Here is a 21606-nt window from a genome sequence, read left to right on the forward strand (position 1 = left end):
ACCTCATATTACCTCTCAAAATTAGATATTCTTTGAAAATATCGAAGAATTTCTTATGGCAGGTTTATTTTATTTGAATTTTTGCATAGAATCACTAATTAGACAAAATGCTAAATTTTTTTTTATCTAGTAGGCACTTGTGTGCAAGTTGCAGATATTTTCTTCCTTATTTAATGCTATGGGTTGAGAAGTCATCTCTCTTTAATGGTTAAGAGACTACTTGAAAGTGTTTTCTTTATCAAGTGGTCAAGATTTTTGCATTGTTTCTTTTTTATTAATTTCAAATTAGCATGTTGTACATTGTTGTTATACAAGAAATTATTAGTTGGTTTGTATCCATCATGAACCAGTCCAGCCATAAAGCAACATATGTAATAGTAATATCTTTTTTCTTCTTTTTGGTCTTTTTATGTATAATAGCAATATGCTCTAGGATAAATTTATTAGCAGCTCCGATCCAACTAATAAATTTTTTTATTATACAAAAGAAAATATCTGGAATGTCTAGAATGCGATCCAAGTTACCAAGAGACAGCCTTTACTCTGGTATTTGAAAATCAAAAAAATATTAAATATAAGATCAAATGGTAATGGAATTGAAATACTCAAATTTTCATTATAATGATAAGAGAAATCTTCTTTCAATGTGAAGGGGATGGTATGGCGTCTTGATTTGGGCAACTGCGAATACGTCTATCTTTCAAACAAATATAGATGTGATGGGGCTTCCTTAAGCATTGAAATAGGGATGTGGAAGCGTAAATTTCCAGGCAAGTGCCTGTTCTACAGTGTACACGTCCTCGATCAGATATTTTATTTTTCCATGGCGTCATTCCTAGGCATCACGTCTTTTTAAGGCTTGAAGGTGGTCAAAAGCATCCACGATTGTTACGCAACAACACTACAAAACAATAGACTTCTGCGGTCCTTTTCACTGAAATGACCAAGTTCTAATTGATGAACGAAATTAAAGTTGATAGCAATAACATATTTAATTTTTCCTGATAGAAAATAAGAAAGAGGTTTCTAGTATTTGCAATAATACTAATCATTTAGTTTGATTAGTTTATGCATTGTCCATGTAGCTCATGTATTGTAAAACTATCATGTCCTTAGATCTAATGGATGAGCTCAAGCCGGTCCTCTCATCACATGGAGCAATATTTTCTAGGTCAACACCAGCCCATGGGATCCCAACACTGGTTTAGTGAGATGGGGTCGTTCATGCTGGAGAAATTATTATAGAGACCAGATCCAGTGAATCAATCCAGATCCCAGGGCATATGTAACAGGTGCCTCTCATTTGATCTTAAAGTATTTAAATACAAAAGAATAATGTGGTGAGTAACTATTCGATTGGTCCACTGAGTCTGATCCATCTAATAATTGGATTTAATGTGGACAGCTGCACTACCCAATAAACTCATCCTGCTAATAGATATTTGGAGACTTACATTGAGCATCTCATATTAGGTATAATTCAGCATATTTTTGTAGGAGCTAATCAGGCAGCTGATTTGGTAGCTTCTTATACAGCTAAATATAGAAAATCTAAAATGTGGGATACTTCACTGGATTTACCAATTTATCTCTGGGATATATTGATGGCAGGTGCGACTGGATGTATTTATACAAGCGCTTTGTCCAGCAGCTAGATTCAACAACAACCAAAAAAAAAAAACACTCTATTCTAAAATTACCCTGCTATTTGATTTTATGGAAGGTTCTAACTAGATAACCACAGCATTAGAGGGAGCCTTTCTAGGTCGTCACCTTTCTCACACAATGATGTATCAGATATATTCAGACCTTTTGATTTGAAGGGGTTCTTATTAGAAAAAATAAGGCACCTTCAAATTTTATATTTTATACTTAGATCCCAAGCCTCCAACGGCTAGTTTAGCGTACCGTTGCACCCCTCAAATATTTTTTGAAAAAAAGAGAAGGCTAAAACTCCACCCACAAGAAAAGGAAGACGCTTCCCCCTCCTCCCCAACGGCTACCTCTTCAAATTTCTTCCTTTTTCTCTCTTCACCTCAAGCTCCTGGCACCAGCTTGGCTGCGGAAAAAGAAGAAAAACCATCGGAAAGAATCTAAAGGAAAGATTGAAAGGAAAAGGAGGAAGGAAAAATGGCGTACACCTACACGCCCACCTACTACTCTTCCTTCCAAGACACCATCACCTCTCTGTGCAAATCCCTCCTCCCCTTCTCCCTCAAGAATCGGCGCCTCCCACCAGACCAGAAGCTCGCCAAGCATCACTCCGACAACCTCAAATGGCAGCAGGAGTCCTTCCACCGGATCCTCAACCTCATTGGCCTCCACAAGGAAGGGATCGTGCCCGAGAGCGACGTCACGGCCTTCCGATCCCATCTCCTCGATACCCTTATCGCCTCCCCGGCCCATCCGGAGCCAGTTAGCGTGATCAGAGACAAGCTTCTTTTCTTGCAGGTAGGACCGTAGCTCAACATGGTCTCTCTTCCATCTTCCAAGAGGCTCGACCATAATCCCCTGTTTTTTCATCGTGTTGGAATTTGAGGAGAGAAAAATGATTCTGTTTTTTTTAAAAAAAAAAAAATCTTTGAATGGAACTTAGAACGTTGTTCTTACTCATGGTTTCGTAGGAATTATTCTATGCCAAATGCATTTCAGCTGAGGAGTACCATTCTTCAAAGAGGCCTCTGCTGCAGAGGCTCGCGGTGCAGGGGGCGGAGATCGATTGCAGAGATGTGATCGTTGGGGCCCCCGCAGTGAGCTCTGAAGAGTGGTCAGTTATAGAGCTCAGGGACAGAGAGCCCACCACGACAACCGAGAAGAGCAAGCATAAAACCCCAATGAAATCTTTTATCAGCAATGTAGCCACTCCATACAAATCATGGAGAGGGAAGGGGAAGGAGAACTCGAGGAATCCGAATATAAACGCGATGGATCCATCAAAGGTTTCCATGGAAAATCCATTCTGGGAGAAGAATAAAAACGGCAATAACTGTTCAATCCTTATGCCCGAGAGCTCGCCGCCGGCGCCGGTCAAGTCTGAGCCGGCGAAGAGGAAGCCGTTCCATGCTCTATTTCAGAGACAGCAACGAGATGAGAATGAGAACAAGGAGGCCTCCACCCCCAAGCCTGAAGAGAAACTGCCAAAATCTTCGAAGAAACAATGGGGTTTCGATGGATTTAAGAAATGGAAGAGAAGTGATTCTGAAGACGAGTCCGCAACTCCTTACCTGCCTCCAGGAGAGAGGTCTGACGACGCTTCGCCAATTCCTCGCGCGCTCGTGGCCAGCCCGATCGGAGAAGGCCCTGATACGAAAAGGATGAAGAAAGCGATGCACTCTGATTTTTTGGTCGACAAGGTATGGAGAGGATAACTGCGCATTTTGCCACGAAAGCACATTTAGATGCAGCTCATGAACAAAGGATCTTGGTTTGCTTTTGTGTAGGTCTTGGGGGAGAATATAAAGAAGGAGCTCTCTCGAATCCAATCGGAATTATGTGCAAAGAATCCAAACCATGATTTCTCGTAAGAATTTATCTTCTCAATATCACTTTCTAAATCTCTCTGTCCTTCTTTTGACCTTCTCATTTATTCGTAGGAATGAACAAATGGAGGCAATATCGACAAGGCTTCCTGGGGACAAGGCAGATCTGAACAATTTCTTCCCAAAGTAAGCACTTGAATGAGCAATGGTCATGTTATGAATCAGTTTTCGATGCAAGAATGTAATGGAATTATTAGCATATTGGGCTAAAATGTTTATATTGTTGTAGGTCGTGGTGCGATCAGTATGGGGACGTTGTGCTCGATGTCGTGAGGAAGGAGTTTAAGGATCATGTCAGTGAGATGAAAACCCTGAGAAGTGCTGAAAGAGAGAAGAATGGCAGTGAAGAGAAATGGGTAGCTTTTGAAGATAATGATGAGAACTTGCACATCGACCTCTTCTCCGAGGATCAAGTGCTGTTGAATCGCAAGGTGAAGGATAAAACTAATGGCTGTTTTGCAAGCAATCCCTTTCTTGATGATCAGAATCCTTTCTGGTCTCCAAGGGGTAACTGATAAGAAGATTTCATTCGAGTGTTGTTGGATCTGTATCAGGAGTTTTGTATGTAATAATGAGTTGGCTCGGTTTAACTCTGGTCGGAGGAAATTCAAGTGTTGTTGTTGGATCTGTTGGTGGTTGTGTGAATGTGAGGGTCTATTTTGCATTCTTTCCTTGGTGAATTTAAAAAGCTCTCTATGAAGGAAGGAGCTGCTTTTGGTATTTTTGCCCTCAGCTGTTTGTCTGGTGCTTAATGAACATGGGTTAATTCCCCTAATTCTGGTGCTGTTTACACTCTCTCCACTAATTAATAGGCTTTTTGTTTTTGTTTCTTTTTAAAGCAAATCTCCTCTTCAGTCTCAATACTCTCCATACCTAATGCCTAATCAACCTTATTTAAATGCTAAACACGCCGGCTTATTTAAATGAATATTTTATTAACCAGTTTATCAACTAGAAGACACCTCTTAAAGATATAGCTTCAACCAAAGATCTAAGAATGACTATAACTCGAAGCACGTTCCTTATAAGATGAACATATAACACCGTAATATCATTTGGTTTGAAGAATTGATGTACCTCCTAACTATGTTGATGATTCGAATATTTACAAAAAAACATCGCCACTCAACGATAATTTAAATATCAACTTGTATATTATACTTTAATATATATATATAATTAATTATATTATTTTATATTTTTCTCTTCGATTTGAAAATATTTTATATTACTTTTTGTATGTATTTTTTATCATTTTAAAACAATAATGTATATCATTTGAAGTAAATCGGAATCAAAAAATATAAAAAAAATCAAAAAAAATCAAATTAGATTTAAAATTATTAAAAAAAATTAAAAAATTAAATATCAATTAAATCAATTTAAAAAACTCAAAAAAAAATACGCATATCTATTCAATATCGAACCGGCCTGTTCGACCAGAAAAAGTTCCGATAGCGGTCCGACAGACCTTATGAAAATCCCATATTTTACTTTTTTTCCATTCGTGGATCTCACTGCACTTGCTGTGCACTTGGAATATAAGATGGCTCTTGAATAGAAACATACAGAAATTTCTTTTTTTTTTATGTCCATGGCGCGTGATAGCCTGATAGCGCATCAAAGGCTATTAGGCCATACAGTTTCGTTAACACACACCCTGCCCCCTCCCTTCCAAAAGACTCGAGAATAATTCCAAGCTCAGTTTCTTCTACGATTTCTTGTGGAACGCCTTGCGCCATTACTACTAGAAGACGATGCTGCTGGTGCTGACAGGGCTGTGCCACCCTTTATATCACTCGACACTGAACCAGGAAGTTCATCTACTGTACTCTGAGTTTCAATATGAACTATTAGATCTCTCAACTGCCATAAAAAAAGATAGACATCAGAGTTTGGGGAGGATAATAAATTATATATGAATAGACCAACACGCTGGCAGAAGAGAACATTATAAGATGTAAGCACACTATGCTCTTTCCACAAAAGAAGATAACAAAGCATGGAGACTTCACGAACAACCATCAAAAAGCGATGATGCAAAACCACAATCAACTCTTGGAATGGCAGGAAATCAAGGCAACATGAAAGCTTCAAAACAACCAACTTGGAGCTACAACAGAGCTAAAGGGAGTATTTAGCACTAGCTAATCCTAATTGGTTTAAAATTGTCGAAACTGATGCATCTGATATCGGATATGGAGGAATCTTAAAGCAATTAGATCCTAATAATGGCAAAGAAATCCTTGTCAGGTTTGTCTCTGGAAAATGGAATCCTACTCAAAGTAAGTATTCTACTATTAAGAAAGAGATGCTTTTCATAGTTAAATGTATTTTAAAATTTCAGAGCGATCTGCTAAATCAACAATTTTTGTTGAGGATAGACTGCACAGCAGCAAAGCAGATCATAGAGAAAGATATAAAAAATTTGGTATCCAAGCAAATTTTTGCTGGATGGCAGGCACAATTGTCTGTTTTTGATTTTAATATTGAATATATTAAATCAAAAGAGAATTCTCTTCCAGATTTCTTAACACGTGAATTTTTACAGAGATGATTCCTCTCAGAGGAACATATGCTCGGGGAAGAAATTCTTCTCGAGGAATCAGGGGACGCAGTGCCAATGCACTTCCCATGAATACAGCTAATTTCCTGTTTCATAGACAGCCAGAAAGGGTACCACAAATGGTGGACCTAGCAACCTACTTGGGGCAACAAAAACAAAAGCAGGTTGAACAGCAAAATGCTGCAAGAGAAAATCTCTCTTCTTCATCATCATCAAAGCCAACAATGAAAGAGGTGCTTCAAGAAAGTACTATTGACACCTCATTCTTGCAAAATAATTGCGAGACCATTATAATGTACCTGGGTCCAAGTGACATTGAGCAAATGGAAGACCCATGGTGCATTCGTCAAAAATATTTTGACGAGCAAGGATATCCTTCAATGAACGACAAGGACAGACAGATAATGGAGAAATTATTGCTCCTTACTGAATCTGTGGAAATTAATCATAATTTCCAATAATAATAATATAACTAATTATATCAACTATAGTAAATGTATTATTTGCAGAATCATGCAGCCACAAGAATGGGGACTGGATCCCAACAGGCCAATCATGATAACCAAATATGGTTATGAAATCATGGCAACATACTGGGACTATGTCGAGGCTTTCACTAACCTATTTTTCTATGAAAATCCCAAGAGAAAACACTCTTGGTTTCTGCAGGTACATCCTGATGTTCTGGCCAAACCCGTTCCGGGTTGGTTCAACAAATGGTGGACATTCTTCGGCCCTGACATAAGAATATTACCTAAAGAATTACTCAGTCTTTTTGAAGAATGGGTGGATACACATCCAGTCATTAATAAAATGACCGATGATCAAATTTGTACTGCTACCTGTCCTATGATGTATTTCATAGAGAACAAGATTCCATGGATCTGGAAATGGACCTTATCTACCGGATTTGACTCCAACAATATTCCAGTTTTAAAGAGAAATGCTCTCTACAAATGGTGGGTAGGAATGCCCAACGACAAATTAGATGGTATAATAACTACCATCAAAGAGAATATTCAAGTCTATAAGGAGAAAAAAATATTTGGATCTCCTCAACAATCCAGTACCAATGATGATAACTTATTTATGTCCATGAAACATACATTAAGCAGGAGATATCCTAATATATCTGAAGAAGAGGTAAAGGCAAAATGCCTGGAAAGAATCAAGAGGGAATTTTTTGAGGCATTTGATGATAAATCCATGAAATCTGCCTCGTCCCAACAATCTTCATCAAATACTCCTGAGAATACAAATAATCCTTATGAATGTTTAGCAGGAGAAGCCCAAGATCCAAATGAAGATCTAGAAGTTCAGAATACCCCTACTCCAATGGAAGAAGTATGGCAAACAATTCTTACCAGAAGACCTGGACAAAAGGGAGCAGTAAAATCTGTCCCACAAACAGAGAAAGGAAAGACAGTGATCACGTCAAGCTCTGGATAGTACACCCGTGAAGAAATCACTTCACCGACACCTTTTGTGCATAGTCAACAAATGATGGGTTCACCGACAGCTTGATTCTGTCTTGTCACTTTTACTAGTGGTATTGTAAATCTGTGTGCACCCCTGGTATTGTAAATCTGTGTGCACCCCTGGTTTTGTAAATCTGTGTGCACCCCTAGTTTTATAAATCCGTGTGCACCCATGGTTTTGTAAGAATAGTTTCTGAGTTATTTCCTCTATAAAAGCCATCCTTGGGGTATGTCCAAGGCAGGCGAAAAATATGGAATGAAGCACTTTTTCCTTAGATCTTCTGTGTTTTCATCCTCCTTCTTCCGCAACTGAGTTTATTTCTTAGTTCTGTCTCCCCGAATTGGTATCAGAGCCAAGTTTGGCATTCTCAGTTCATTAGCCCCGAACCCAAGAGGGAGGCTACTGGTAGTACCTCGGGTCGGTAATCTGTAGGCAACTATCTATAGTAAGGGTAATAGGCCGAGACATAAGCGCCGGGGAAAAGTCTCGGTAAGCCAACCTTACTTAGGTAGGGAACTGAGCATAGCCAGAATGGCTGGCTAAGCTGTTGGTGGAAGGAGCATATGGAGGTATAATATTCAGACCCTAGAACTCTTTATCATATGCTTTTCCATAATTATTAGACTTTAGTTATTTTACATGTCTTATAATCTAGTCTCATGCTGGGTTAATATCATAGTTGAGTGATGGTCCGTAGGAAGGCCATTTGTACCCGTTGATGCCGGGATGGCGAGTTAGGGTGTTTAGGCCGCATCCGTGAGGGACTTATAGACCAAAACTCAGATATGGTATGAAACTTAGCAAGATTGATAAGATTTAGAAGACAAAGTCATGTGATAGGATAAATAATTCAAAGTCTAATGATTATAGAAGAAAGCATAAGATAAAGAGATCTAAGATCAATAATATTATATATCCATATCTCCTATCTGCCATTCTGCTAAAATTATGGAAACCCCTTCCATACATAAACAAGATAATCATCTTGTGAAAAATGCTCAGCTAATTGAATATCCAAAATCAATGGATGATATTAATAATTGGACAATTCCAAAAGTATCACCTAATGAAATTTATCATATAGGTATGTGGGATTTTAGTTCAAAAATGATAATAAAAACGATTGAACAAACGTTCCAGACAGATGGAACACCTCAAACCCTTAAATTATTAAGAAAAGAGGATATTGAAAAATACAAGAAAAAGTACCAATTCCTACATATAGGAATGATTCAAGTAGCTTTTAAACCGTTAACCTTATTAGGAAATAATACTAGTTTAATGTCAACTATCAGAGATGGAAGATGTAATTTATTTAAAGAATCTTTGGCGGCAGTAGTAGAAACTAGCCTGTGCCATGGACCAGTATATTTTAACTGTGTCCCCAACCTTAGTCTATCTTTGACAGATCAAAATCTTTATGAAGTTTTAAAATTAAATATAATGACATCTGGTTATAATTTTATTCCAGGGTCTGAAGTGATAGCAATAAGCTATAGACTTCATTTCAAAGTATTAAACACCTTAGCACCCAAAAGTATAATAGATACTCAAAAGGGTCATACGACTCTAGTCTATACAAACCTACAAACAACTAGGATAGCCACAAATAGGTTAATCTCATGGAATGAAATAAACTTTCCAGAATCCTGGTCATTGGAAGAAGTAATTCCAACTCAACCAGTAATAAATGAAAATATAGACCAAATCATACAAATGACAGATGGATCGGTAGAGATCATGTTTGATAACTCCAAGAGAAAAGTAAAAATTCCTGAGATAGGAAGATCAATGTCAAGTAGAAGTTTTGATGAGTATACAAGACCTTCAACTTCTAAAACAAAAATTGATGAAACAAATGTAGTAGAAGAAATAAATATAAGTAAGAATAGTATTCCTTATGGAATCTATAAGAGTAAGGAATCTCCTACTCGATCGGAAATGAGCTTTCATATTTAATGGATTACACCCAAGGAAGTTATATAAGAAGAAAACTCAATGAAGAGTTTCAGTCAGAAAGGAATAAACTATTTAGAGTATGGTATTTGGGAAAATTTTCTCCATTAGAATTAGTATATTACAAAAATAAATATTATGAGGAATTAGAATACTATCAAAAGATAGAATATTTTACCCCTTGGTTTTTAAAATTTTATGCAAATGAGAAAAACCAAGAAATCGCGGTTCTCCAGAAAACATGGACAACTATACAGGATGAAATAATAAATTCACCTTTTCCTCCGCAACAAATGTTAAAACTTCAGTCAACTGAAGCAATGGCTTATTCCAACTTAAGTAAGATGGAACATTCACATGTTACAATAAGAGAATTAAATACTCTTATTAGAGCACAAAATTATACAAATGCATACTTACATTGCATAGGAACAGAATTATTGCAGCTAGAGAAAAAATTAAATGAAATACAAAAGAATATGGAAGGAGACATCCAGATTCTAAAAAAATTAAAGGAAAACCCTGAGAAAAATAAGGAACCAATGACTCCGGTTATTCAGCCTCCACCAGAAGTAAAAAACTTTAAATTACAAAAACCAAATGCAGAATTTATCAAAGTCCTTGAAGAAAGACTAAAAGGATTTCACATAGGAGTAGTCAATAGAAATTCTAGGACTAACCCTGATAGCGAACAGACAAATGAAAGTAGTTCGGAAGACTTATGCAATATGATTGAACAAAATCTTCAAATAAATTCAGATGAAGAATTATCAGAAGAAAATATTCTAGACTTAGAAAAATTTGAAGAACAAATGAATGAATTAAATGTTAATCCTATTAAGTATGAGCCTAGACCACTAGAAAAATACTACTATAAAAGGCCTTCTCCATTAGATGTACTACATGAAGAAAGAGAACCATATCAGAATTCTTATTCTGGAAAACACATCTATGAATGGAACATAGATGGAATGTCTGATAAACAAATCTTAGATGTAATACATAGAATAATGATGTATTCAACAATCTGCCAGCAAAATGAAAACACTGATCATGAAATTGTTAAATTTATAATAGCAGGGTTTATAGGTCAGTTAAAAGGATGGTGGCAGGGATATTTAAATGAAAACCAAAAGAATGAAATTTTGGGACATATAAAAACTATAAAAGTAGAGCCAGATAGGCCAACCAGCAGTGGCACTCCAGGAATAGACACTGAACAAGATGCAGTATATACACTGTGTGTTACCATAATCCAACACTTTGTAGGATTAGAATTAAAAGATGGAGATTCAATGAGAACTCTATTACTTAACCTAAAATGTCCAACTTTAACACATTTTAGAGGGTATAAAGATACCTTTATGACTAGAGTATTCCAAGTAGGTGATCCTAATACTGAATTATGGAAATCTAAATTTATAGATGGATTACCATATTTATTTGCTGCAAGAGTCAAAAAGACTTTAAGAGATAGACAAGGTGGAATAAACATCAACTATGACCACTACACTTATGGACAAATCATAGGAGTATGTGTTCAAGAAGGTTTAAATATATGCAATGATCTAAAGCTTAAAAAACAAATTAAGAAACAATCACAAACAGAAAAACACCAATTAGGTGATTTCTGTCACCAGTTTGCATATGACATGCAAGAAAAACCAGAAGGATCTAAGAAAAAGAAAAGAAAGTACAAAAAATACGTACACAAAACACCTCGTAAAGAGTATAAAGCATATAAACAAAGAAGGTACTTTAAGAAAAAACAACAACAGCAAGAAAAACAGGCTGTTAAGAAAAAGAAGAAAAAAAGGATTATTAAAGAAGATCCTAAATGTTATAGGTGTGGTAGATTTGGACATTATGCTAATCGATGTTCAATGAGAAGGAAAATTGATTCCTTAGAAGTAGATGAAAATCTGAAAAATCAGTTAATGAAACTTATGATAAATTCATCTTCAGAAGAAGATAGTAACTATTCAAGTTCATCGGAAGATGAGATCAATGAAGTTATATCTTCATCAGCAGAAGAACAAATAAGATCAGGAAAAGAATGTCAATGTAATATAGTTCAATATAACAAAGATTATTGGAAATCTTTGGTGGGAATGAAATCATTAAATGTACTGACAAATAGTCAGGAGGAAATATTAAAGATCATAGATCAGGTTACTGATCATAATGTCAAAAGACAGCTACTAGAATTTTTAATAGAGAAGAACCCAAATAACAGGGAATCATCAAAGTTGATATTACCCAATAAAGGATATCAATTTCAGGAAGTAATGAATAGATTTAATCATTCTAGAATAAAAGAAAAACCTGCTTCCTTACAAGACTTGAAATATGAGATAAACCAATTAAAAATAGAAATATCTATGTTAAAACATGAAAATAAGGAATTCAATGTTAGAATATCTAGCCTAGAAAATGAAAAAAAAAAGAGACTCAGATATCTTTTCCAGAAACTCAGGAACCAAATGATCTTCCTGAATACTTAAACATATTGAATCAAATAACATACCAAAAATGGTATATAAAGATAAACTTAGTAATCAATAAGGATTTTGTATTAGAAAATGCTAAGGCATTAATAGATAGTGGTGCAGATATGAACTGCATCCAAGAAGGACTTATCCCAACAACTTATTTCCAAAAAACAGTACAGACACTAACTGCAGCTGGAGGAAATAAGTTATCAATTAAGTATAAAATACCAAAAGCACACATTTGCAATCAAGATGTTTGTATTGAAACATCTTTTATTTTAATAAAAAACTTAACACAAGATATCATTCTAGGAACTCCTTTCCTTAATGATATCATGCCAATCACTAAAATAGATAACACTTATTTATGTTATCTATTAGGATCTAATTTTCATCAAAGAGAATATTCAGGTCTATAAGGAGAAAAAAATATTTGGATCTCCTCAACAATCCAGTACCAATGATGATAACTTATTTATGTCCATGAAACATACATTAAGCAGGAGATATCCTAATATATCTGAAGAAGAGGTAAAGGCAAAATGCCTGGAAAGAATCAAGAGGGAATTTTTTGAGGCATTTGATGATAAATCCATGAAATCTGCCTCGTCCCAACAATCTTCATCAAATACTCCTGAGAATACAAATAATCCTTATGAATGTTTAGCAGGAGAAGCCCAAGATCCAAATGAAGATCTAGAAGTTCAGAATACCCCTACTCCAATGGAAGAAGTATGGCAAACAATTCTTACCAGAAGACCTGGACAAAAGGGAGCAGTAAAATCTGTCCCACAAACAGAGAAAGGAAAGACAGTGGTCATGTCAAGCTCTGGATAGTACACCCGTGAAGAAATCACTTCACCGACACCTTTTGTGCATAGTGAACAAATGATGGGTTCACCGACAGCTTGATTCTGTCTTGTCACTTTTACTAGTGGTATTGTAAATCTGTGTGCACCCCTGGTATTGTAAATCTGTGTGCACCCCTGGTTTTGTAAATCTGTGTGCACCCCTAGTTTTGTAAATCCGTGTGCACCCATGGTTTTGTAAGAATAGTTTCTGAGTTATTTCCTCTATAAAAGCCATCCTTGGGGTATGTCCAAGGCAGGCGAAAAATATGGAATGAAGCACTTTTTCCTTAGATCTTCTGTGTTTTCATCCTCCTTCCGCAACTGAGTTTATTTCTTAGTTCTGTCTCCCCGAATTGGTATCAGAGCCAAGTTTGGCATTCTCAGTTCATTAGCCCCGAACCCAAGAGGGAGGCTACTGGTAGTACCTCGGGTCGGTAATCTGTAGGCAACTATCTATAGTAAGGGTAATAGGCCGAGACATAAGCGCCGGGGAAAAGTCTCGGTAAGCCAACCTTACTTAGGTAGGGAACTGAGCATAGCCAGAATGGCTGGCTAAGCTGTTGGTGGAAGGAGCATATGGAGGTATAATATTCAGACCCTAGAACTCTTGATCATATGCTTTTCCATAATTATTAGACTTTAGTTATTTTACATGTCTTATAATCTAGTCTCATGCTGGGTTAATATCATAGTTGAGTGATGGTCCGTAGGAAGGCCATTTGTACCCGTTGATGCCGGGATGGCGAGTTAGGGTGTTTAGGCCGCATCCGTGAGGGACTTATAGACCAAAACTCAGATATGGTATGAAACTTAGCAAGATTGATAAGATTTAGAAGACAAAGTCATGTGATAGGATAAATAATTCAAAGTCTAATGATTATAGAAGAAAGCATAAGATAAAGAGATCTAAGATCAATAATATTATATATCCATATCTCCTATCTGCCATTCTGCTAAAATTATGGAAACCCCTTCCATACATAAACAAGATAATCATCTTGTGAAAAATGCTCAGCTAATTGAATATCCAAAATCAATGGATGATATTAATAATTGGACAATTCCAAAAGTATCACCTAATGAAATTTATCATATAGGTATGTGGGATTTTAGTTCAAAAATGATAATAAAAACGATTGAACAAACGTTCCAGACAGATGGAACACCTCAAACCCTTAAATTATTAAGAAAAGAGGATATTGAAAAATACAAGAAAAAGTACCAATTCCTACATATAGGAATGATTCAAGTAGCTTTTAAACCGTTAACCTTATCAGGAAATTAGCTGTATTCATGGGAAGTGCATTGGCACTGCGTCCCAACAAATGGTGGACATTCTTCGGCCCTGACATAAGAATATTACCTAAAGAATTACTCAGTCTTTTTGAAGAATGGGTGGATACACAACCAGTAATAAATGAAAATATAGACCAAATCATACAAATGACAGATGGATCGGTAGAGATCATGTTTGATAACTCCAAGAGAAAAGTAAAAATTCCTGAGATAGGAAGATCAATGTCAAGTAGAAGTTTTGATGGGTATACAAGACCTTCAACTTCTAAAACAAAAATTGATGAAACAAATGTAGTAGAAGAAATAAATATAAGTAAGAATAGTATTCCTTATGGAATCTATAAGAGTAAGGAATCTCCTACTCGATCGGAAATGAGCTTTCATATTTAATGGATTACACCCAAGGAAGTTATATAAGAAGAAAACTCAATGAAGAGTTTCAGTCAGAAAGGAATAAACTATTTAGAGTATGGTATTTGGAAAAATTTTCTCCATTAGAATTAGTATATTACAAAAATAAATATTATGAGGAATTAGAATACTATCAAAAGATAGAATATTTTACCCCTTGGTTTTTAAAATTTTATGCAAATGAGAAAAACCAAGAAATCGCGGTTCTCCAGAAAACATGGACAACTATACAGGATGAAATAATAAATTCACCTTTTCCTCCGCAACAAATGTTAAAACTTCAGTCAACTGAAGCAATGGCTTATTCCAACTTAAGTAAGATGGAACATTCACATGTTACAATAAGAGAATTAAATACTCTTATTAGAGCACAAAATTATACAAATGCATACTTACATTGCATAGGAACAGAATTATTGCAGCTAGAGAAAAAATTAAATGAAATACAAAAGAATATGGAAAGAGACATCCAGATTCTAAAAAAATTAAAGGAAAACCCTGAGAAAAATAAGGAACCAATGACTCCGGTTATTCAGCCTCCACCAGAAGTAAAAAACTTTAAATTACAAAAACCAAATGCAGAATTTATCAAAGTCCTTGAAGAAAGACTAAAAGGATTTCACATAGGAGTAGTCAATAGAAATTCTAGGACTAACCCTGATAGCGAACAGACAAATGAAAGTAGTTCGGAAGACTTATGCAATATGATTGAACAAAATCTTCAAATAAATTCAGATGAAGAATTATCAGAAGAAAATATTCTAGACTTAGAAAAATTTGAAGAACAAATGAATGAATTAAATGTTAATCCTATTAAGTATGAGCCTAGACCACTAGAAAAATACTACTATAAAAGGCCTTCTCCATTAGATGTACTACATGAAGAAAGAGAACCATATCAGAATTCTTATTCTGGAAAACACATCTATGAATGGAACATAGATGGAATGTCTGATAAACAAATCTTAGATGTAATACATAGAATAATGATGTATTCAACAATCTGCCAGCAAAATAGATAACACTGGAATCTATGCAGAAAACCAAGGAAAGAAGCTAATAATTCCTCCATATCCGATATCAGATGCATCAGTTTCGACAATTTTAAACCAATTAGGATTAGCTAGTGCTAAGCAAGGTAAACTTTTTACCTTTGACTTGATTTTTCTTACCTGTTCGGTATGCAAATCACTCCAAGGAACCGGTCTTTTGTTAAGCCTTTTATACAAAAGAGCAGTATCTTCTGCTAGATTCTTGTAATAATCAGATATGTAGTTCAAACTTCCTAAAAATCTTTGAAGTTGTTTAACATCAATTATTTCATCTGGAAATTTAGATGCAAATTCAATACTTCTTTCAATAGGAATTATCTTCCCTTGAGAAATATAGTGTCCTAAGAACCTTATCTTGGTTTGAAATAAGCTCATTTTCTTTTCGGATATAACTAATCCATTTTTATGGGCTACCATCTTAAAATGTTTAAGATGTTTGATGTGATCTTCAAATGTTTGAAAAAATATTAAGACATCATCTATATACACAATTATGTATGATATGTCATGGAAAATTTCATGCATAATTCTCTGAAATTCAGAGGGTGCATTTTTTAATCCAAAGGGCATTACGTTCCATTCATAATGACCAAATGGTACTGTAAAAGCAGTTTTGTATCTATCTGATTCTTTGATCTGAATTTGCCAATAGCCTGATTTTAGGTCAAATTTTGAAAAGATAGTTGCCTTATTTAATCTATCTAACAAATCTTTTTTATTTGGTAAGGGATACCTTATCCATTTTAGTACTTTATTCAAAGGTTTGTAATTAATTACTAACCTCGGATTTCCTCTTTCCTTTTCTGCATTTTTATTGACATAAAAAGCAGTACAACTCCAAGGAGATGAAGATTTTCTTATTAGCCTTCTATTGAGAAGTGTTTCTATCTCTTTTTTGCATAGTTTGAGATATTCTTGATTCATTTGTGTTGGCCTATCCTTAGTGGGAATATCTTGTTCCTTAAAGGATTCTTCATAAGGTAGACTGACCTGATGACTTTTTCTATTCCAAAAAGCATTGGGTAATTCATCGCAAATTTCATTTTTGAATTGCTTTTCTATCATTTTGATCCTATTTTGATTATAAGGATCTTTCAATTTTTCTTCTATATTATAAAGGTCCACTTCCTCCTTTAGAAAGTTTAATTGATTTTCCTTTTTCATAAGGATGTCCTTGATTTCATTTATCATTTTAGTGTGCGGGTCTGTTATAAATGGAAATATTAGCTTCTTTCCTTGGTTTTCTGCATAGATTCCAGTGTTATCTATTTTAGTGATTGGCATGATATCATTAAGAAAAAGAGTTCCTAGAATGATATCTTGTGTTAAGTTTTTTATTAAAATAAAAGATGTTTCAATACAAACATCTTGATTGCAAATGTGTGCTTTTGGTATTTTATACTTAATTGATAACTTATTTCCTCCAGCTGCAGTTAGTGTCTGTACTGTTTTTTGGAAATAAGTTGTTGGGATAAGTCCTTCTTGGATGCAGTTCATATCTGCACCACTATCTATTAATGCCTTAGCATTTTCTAATACAAAATCCTTATTGATTACTAAGTTTATCTTTATATACCATTTTTGGTATGTTATTTGATTCAATATGTTTAAGTATTCAGGAAGATCATTTGGTTCCTGAGTTTCTGGAAAAGATATCTGAGTCTCTTTTTTTTCATTTTCTAGGCTAGATATTCTAACATTGAATTCCTTATTTTCATGTTTTAACATAGATATTTCTATTTTTAATTGGTTTATCTCATATTTCAAGTCTTGTAAGGAAGCAGGTTTTTCTTTTATTCTAGAATGATTAAATCTATTCATTACTTCCTGAAATTGATATCCTTTATTGGATAATATCAACTTTAATGATTCCCTGTTATTTGGGTTCTTCTCTATTAAAAATTCTAGTAGCTGTCTTTTGACATTATGATCAGTAACCTGATCTATGATCTTTAATATTTTCTCCTGACTATTTGTCAGTACATTTAATGATTTCATTCCCACCAAAGATTTCCAATAATCTTTGTTATATTGAACTATATTACATTGACATTCTTTTCCTGATCTTATTTGTTCTTCTGCTGATGAAGATATAACTTCATTGATCTCATCTTCCGATGAACTTGAATAGTTACTATCTTCTTCTGAAGATGAATTTATCATAAGTTTCATTAACTGATTTTTCAGATTTTCATCTACTTCTAAGGAATCAATTTTCCTTCTCATTGAACATCGATTAGCATAATGTCCAAATCTACCACACCTATAACATTTAGGATCTTCTTTAATAATCCTTTTTTTCTTCTTTTTCTTAACAGCCTGTTTTTCTTGCTGTTGTTGTTTTTTCTTAAAGTACCTTCTTTGTTTATATGCTTTATACTCTTTACGAGGTGTTTTGTGTACGTATTTTTTGTACTTTCTTTTCTTTTTCTTAGGTCCTTCTGGTTTTTCTTGCATGTCATATGCAAACTGGTGACAGAAATCACCTAATTTGTGTTTTTCTGTTTGTGATTGTTTCTTAATTTGTTTTTTAAGCTTTAGATCATTGCATATATTTAAACCTTCTTGAACACATACTCCTATGATTTGCCCATAAGTGTAGTGGTCATAGTTGATGTTTATTCCACCTTGTCTATCTCTTAAAGTCTTTTTGACTCTTGCAGCAAATAAATATGGTAATCCATCTATAAATTTAGATTTCCATAATTCAGTATTAGGATCACCTACTTGGAATACTCTAGTCATAAAGGTATCTTTATACCATCTAAAATGTGTTAAAGTTGGACATTTTAGGTTAAGTAATAGAGTTCTCATTGAATCTCCATCTTTTAATTCTAATCCTACAAAGTGTTGGATTATGGTAACACACAGTGTATATACTGCATCTTGTTCAGTGTCTATTCCTGGAGTGCCACTGCTGGTTGGCCTATCTGGCTCTACTTTTATAGTTTTTATATGTCCCAAAATTTCATTCTTTTGGTTTTCATTTAAATATCCCTGCCACCATCCTTTTAACTGACCTATAAACCCTGCTATTATAAATTTAACAATTTCATGATCAGTGTTTCCATTTTGCTGGCAGATTGTTGAATACATCATTATTCTATGTATTACATCTAAGATTTGTTTATCAGACATTCCATCTATGTTCCATTCATAGATGTGTTTTCCAGAATAAGAATTCTGATATGGTTCTCTTTCTTCATGTAGTACATCTAATGGAGAAGGCCTTTTATAGTAGTATTTTTCTAGTGGTCTAGGCTCATACTTAATAGGATTAACATTTAATTCATTCATTTGTTCTTCAAATTTTTCTAAGTCTAGAATATTTTCTTCTGATAATTCTTCATCTGAATTTATTTGAAGATTTTGTTCAATCATATTGCATAAGTCTTCCGAACTACTTTCATTTGTCTGTTCGCTATCAGGGTTAGTCCTAGAATTTCTATTGACTACTCCTATGTGAAATCCTTTTAGTCTTTCTTCAAGGACTTTGATAAATTCTGCATTTGGTTTTTGTAATTTAAAGTTTTTTACTTCTAGTGGAGGCTGAATAACCGGAGTCATTGGTTCCTTATTTTTCTCAGGGTTTTCCTTTAATTTTTTTAGAATCTGGATGTCTCTTTCCATATTCTTTTGCATTTCATTTAATTTTTTCTCTAGCTGCAATAATTCTGTTCCTATGCAATGTAAGTATGCATTTGTATAATTTTGTGCTCTAATAAGAGTATTTAATTCTCTTATTGTAACATGTGAATGTTCCATCTTACTTAAGTTGGAATAAGCCATTGCTTCAGTTGACTGAAGTTTTAACATTTGTTGCGGAGGAAAAGGTGAATTTATTATTTCATCCTGTATAGTTGTCCATGTTTTCTGGAGAACCGCGATTTCTTGGTTTTTTTCATTTGCATAAAATTTTAAAAACCAAAGGATAAAATATTCTATCTTTTGATAGTATTCTAATTCCTCATAATATTTATTTTTGTAATATACTAATTCTAATGGAGAAAATTTTCCCAAATACCATACTCTAAATAGTTTATTCCTTTCTGACTGAAACTCTTCATTGAGTTTTCTTCTTATATAACTTCCTTGGGTGTAATCCATTAAATATGAAAGCTCATTTCCGATCGAGTAGGAGATTCCTTACTCTTATAGATTCCATAAGGAATACTATTCTTACTTATATTTATTTCTTCTACTACATTTGTTTCATCAATTTTTGTTTTAGAAGTTGAAGGTCTTGTATACCCATCAAAACTTCTACTTGACATTGATCTTCCTATCTCAGGAATTTTTACTTTTCTCTTGGAGTTATCAAACATGATCTCTACCGATCCATCTGTCATTTGTATGATTTGGTCTATATTTTCATTTATTACTGGTTGAGTTGGAATTACTTCTTCCAATGACCAGGATTCTGGAAAGTTTATTTCATTCCATGAGATTAACCTATTTGTGGCTATCCTAGTTGTTTGTAGGTTTGTATAGACTAGAGTCGTATGACCCTTTTGAGTATCTATTATACTTTTGGGTGCTAAGGTGTTTAATACTTTAAAATGAAGTCTATAGCTTATTGCTATCACTTCAGACCCTGGAATAAAATTATAACCAGATGTCATTATATTTAATTTTAAAGCTTCATAAAGATTTTGATCTGTCAAAGATAGACTAAGGTTGGGGACACAGTTAAAATATACTGGTCCATGGCACAGACTAGTTTCTACTACTGCCGCCAAAGATTCTTTAAATAAATTACATCTTCCATCTCTGATAGTTGACATTAAACTAGTATTATTTCCTAATAAGGTTAACGGTTTAAAAGCTACTTGAATCATTCCTATATGTAGGAATTGGTACTTTTTCTTGTATTTTTCAATATCCTCTTTTCTTAATAATTTAAGGATTTGAGGTGTTCCATCTGTCTGCAACGTTTGTTCAATCGTTTTTATTATCATTTTTGAACTAAAATCCCACATACCTATATGATAAATTTCATTAGGTGATACTTTTGGAATTGTCCAATTATTAATATCATCCATTGATTTTGGATATTCAATTAGCTGAGCATTTTTCACAAGATGATTATCTTGTTTATGTATGGAAGGGGTTTCCATAATTTTAGCAGAATGGCAGATAGGAGATATGGATATATAATATTATTGATCTTAGATCTCTTTATCTTATGCTTTCTTCTATAATCATTAGACTTTGAATTATTTATCCTATCACAGGACTTTGTCTTCTAAATCTTATCAATCTTGCTAAGTTTCATACCATATCTGAGTTTTGGTCTATAAGTCCCTCACGGATGCGGCCTAAACACCCTAACTCGCCATCCCGGCATCAACGGGTACAAATGGCCTTCCTACGGACCATCACTCAACTATGATATTAACCCAGCATGAGACTAGATTATAAGACATGTAAAATAACTAAAGTCTAATAATTATGGAAAAGCATATGATAAAGAGTTCTAGGGTCTGAATATTATACCTCCATATGCTCCTTCCACCAACAGCTTAGCCAGCCATTCTGGCTATGCTCAGTTCCCTACCTAAGTAAGGTTGGCTTACCGAGACTTTTCCCCGGCGCTTATGTCTCGGCCTATTACCCTTACTATAGATAGTTGCCTACAGATTACCGACCCGAGGTACTACCAGTAGCCTCCCTCTTGGGTTCGGGGCTAATTAACTGAGAATGCCAAACTTGGCTCTGATACCAATTCGGGGAGACAGAACTAAGAAATAAACTCAGTTGCGGAAGGAGGATGAAAACACAGAAGATCTAAGGAAAAAGTGCTTCATTCCATATTTTTCGCCTGCCTTGGACATACCCCAAGGATGGCTTTTATAGAGGAAATAACTCAGAAACTATTCTTACAAAACCATGGGTGCACACGGATTTACAAAACTAGGGGTGCACACAGATTTACAAAACCAGGGGTGCACACAGATTTACAAT

General features: G+C 34.6%; 2 protein-coding genes across 2 annotated transcripts in view; one reads left to right on the forward strand and one right to left on the reverse strand.

The window, feature by feature from the left end:
* Window positions 1-1944: 1944 nt before the first annotated feature.
* Window positions 1945-4329, forward strand: LOC103706461. The gene is made up of 5 exons (XM_008790560.4): window positions 1945-2451; window positions 2625-3353; window positions 3441-3520; window positions 3594-3665; window positions 3769-4329. The coding sequence occupies exons 1-5, from the start codon at window positions 2131-2133 to the stop codon at window positions 4052-4054; spliced, it is 1488 nt and encodes a 495-aa protein (XP_008788782.2). The 5' UTR covers window positions 1945-2130; the 3' UTR covers window positions 4055-4329.
* A 720-nt stretch (window positions 4330-5049) lies between these two features.
* The window catches only part of LOC103706462 (BRAP2 RING ZnF UBP domain-containing protein 2), a 39074-nt gene continuing 22517 nt past the window's right edge, over window positions 5050-21606 (reverse strand). The window contains exon 12 of the mRNA XM_008790561.3: window positions 5050-5405. Within this exon, the coding sequence (XP_008788783.2) occupies window positions 5241-5405 (165 nt within the window). The 3' untranslated portion in view covers window positions 5050-5240. The remainder of the gene's footprint in view (window positions 5406-21606) is intronic.

Source organism: Phoenix dactylifera, chromosome 7 (assembly GCF_009389715.1).
Source record: "Phoenix dactylifera cultivar Barhee BC4 chromosome 7, palm_55x_up_171113_PBpolish2nd_filt_p, whole genome shotgun sequence".
Taxonomy (NCBI): domain Eukaryota; kingdom Viridiplantae; phylum Streptophyta; class Magnoliopsida; order Arecales; family Arecaceae; genus Phoenix; species Phoenix dactylifera.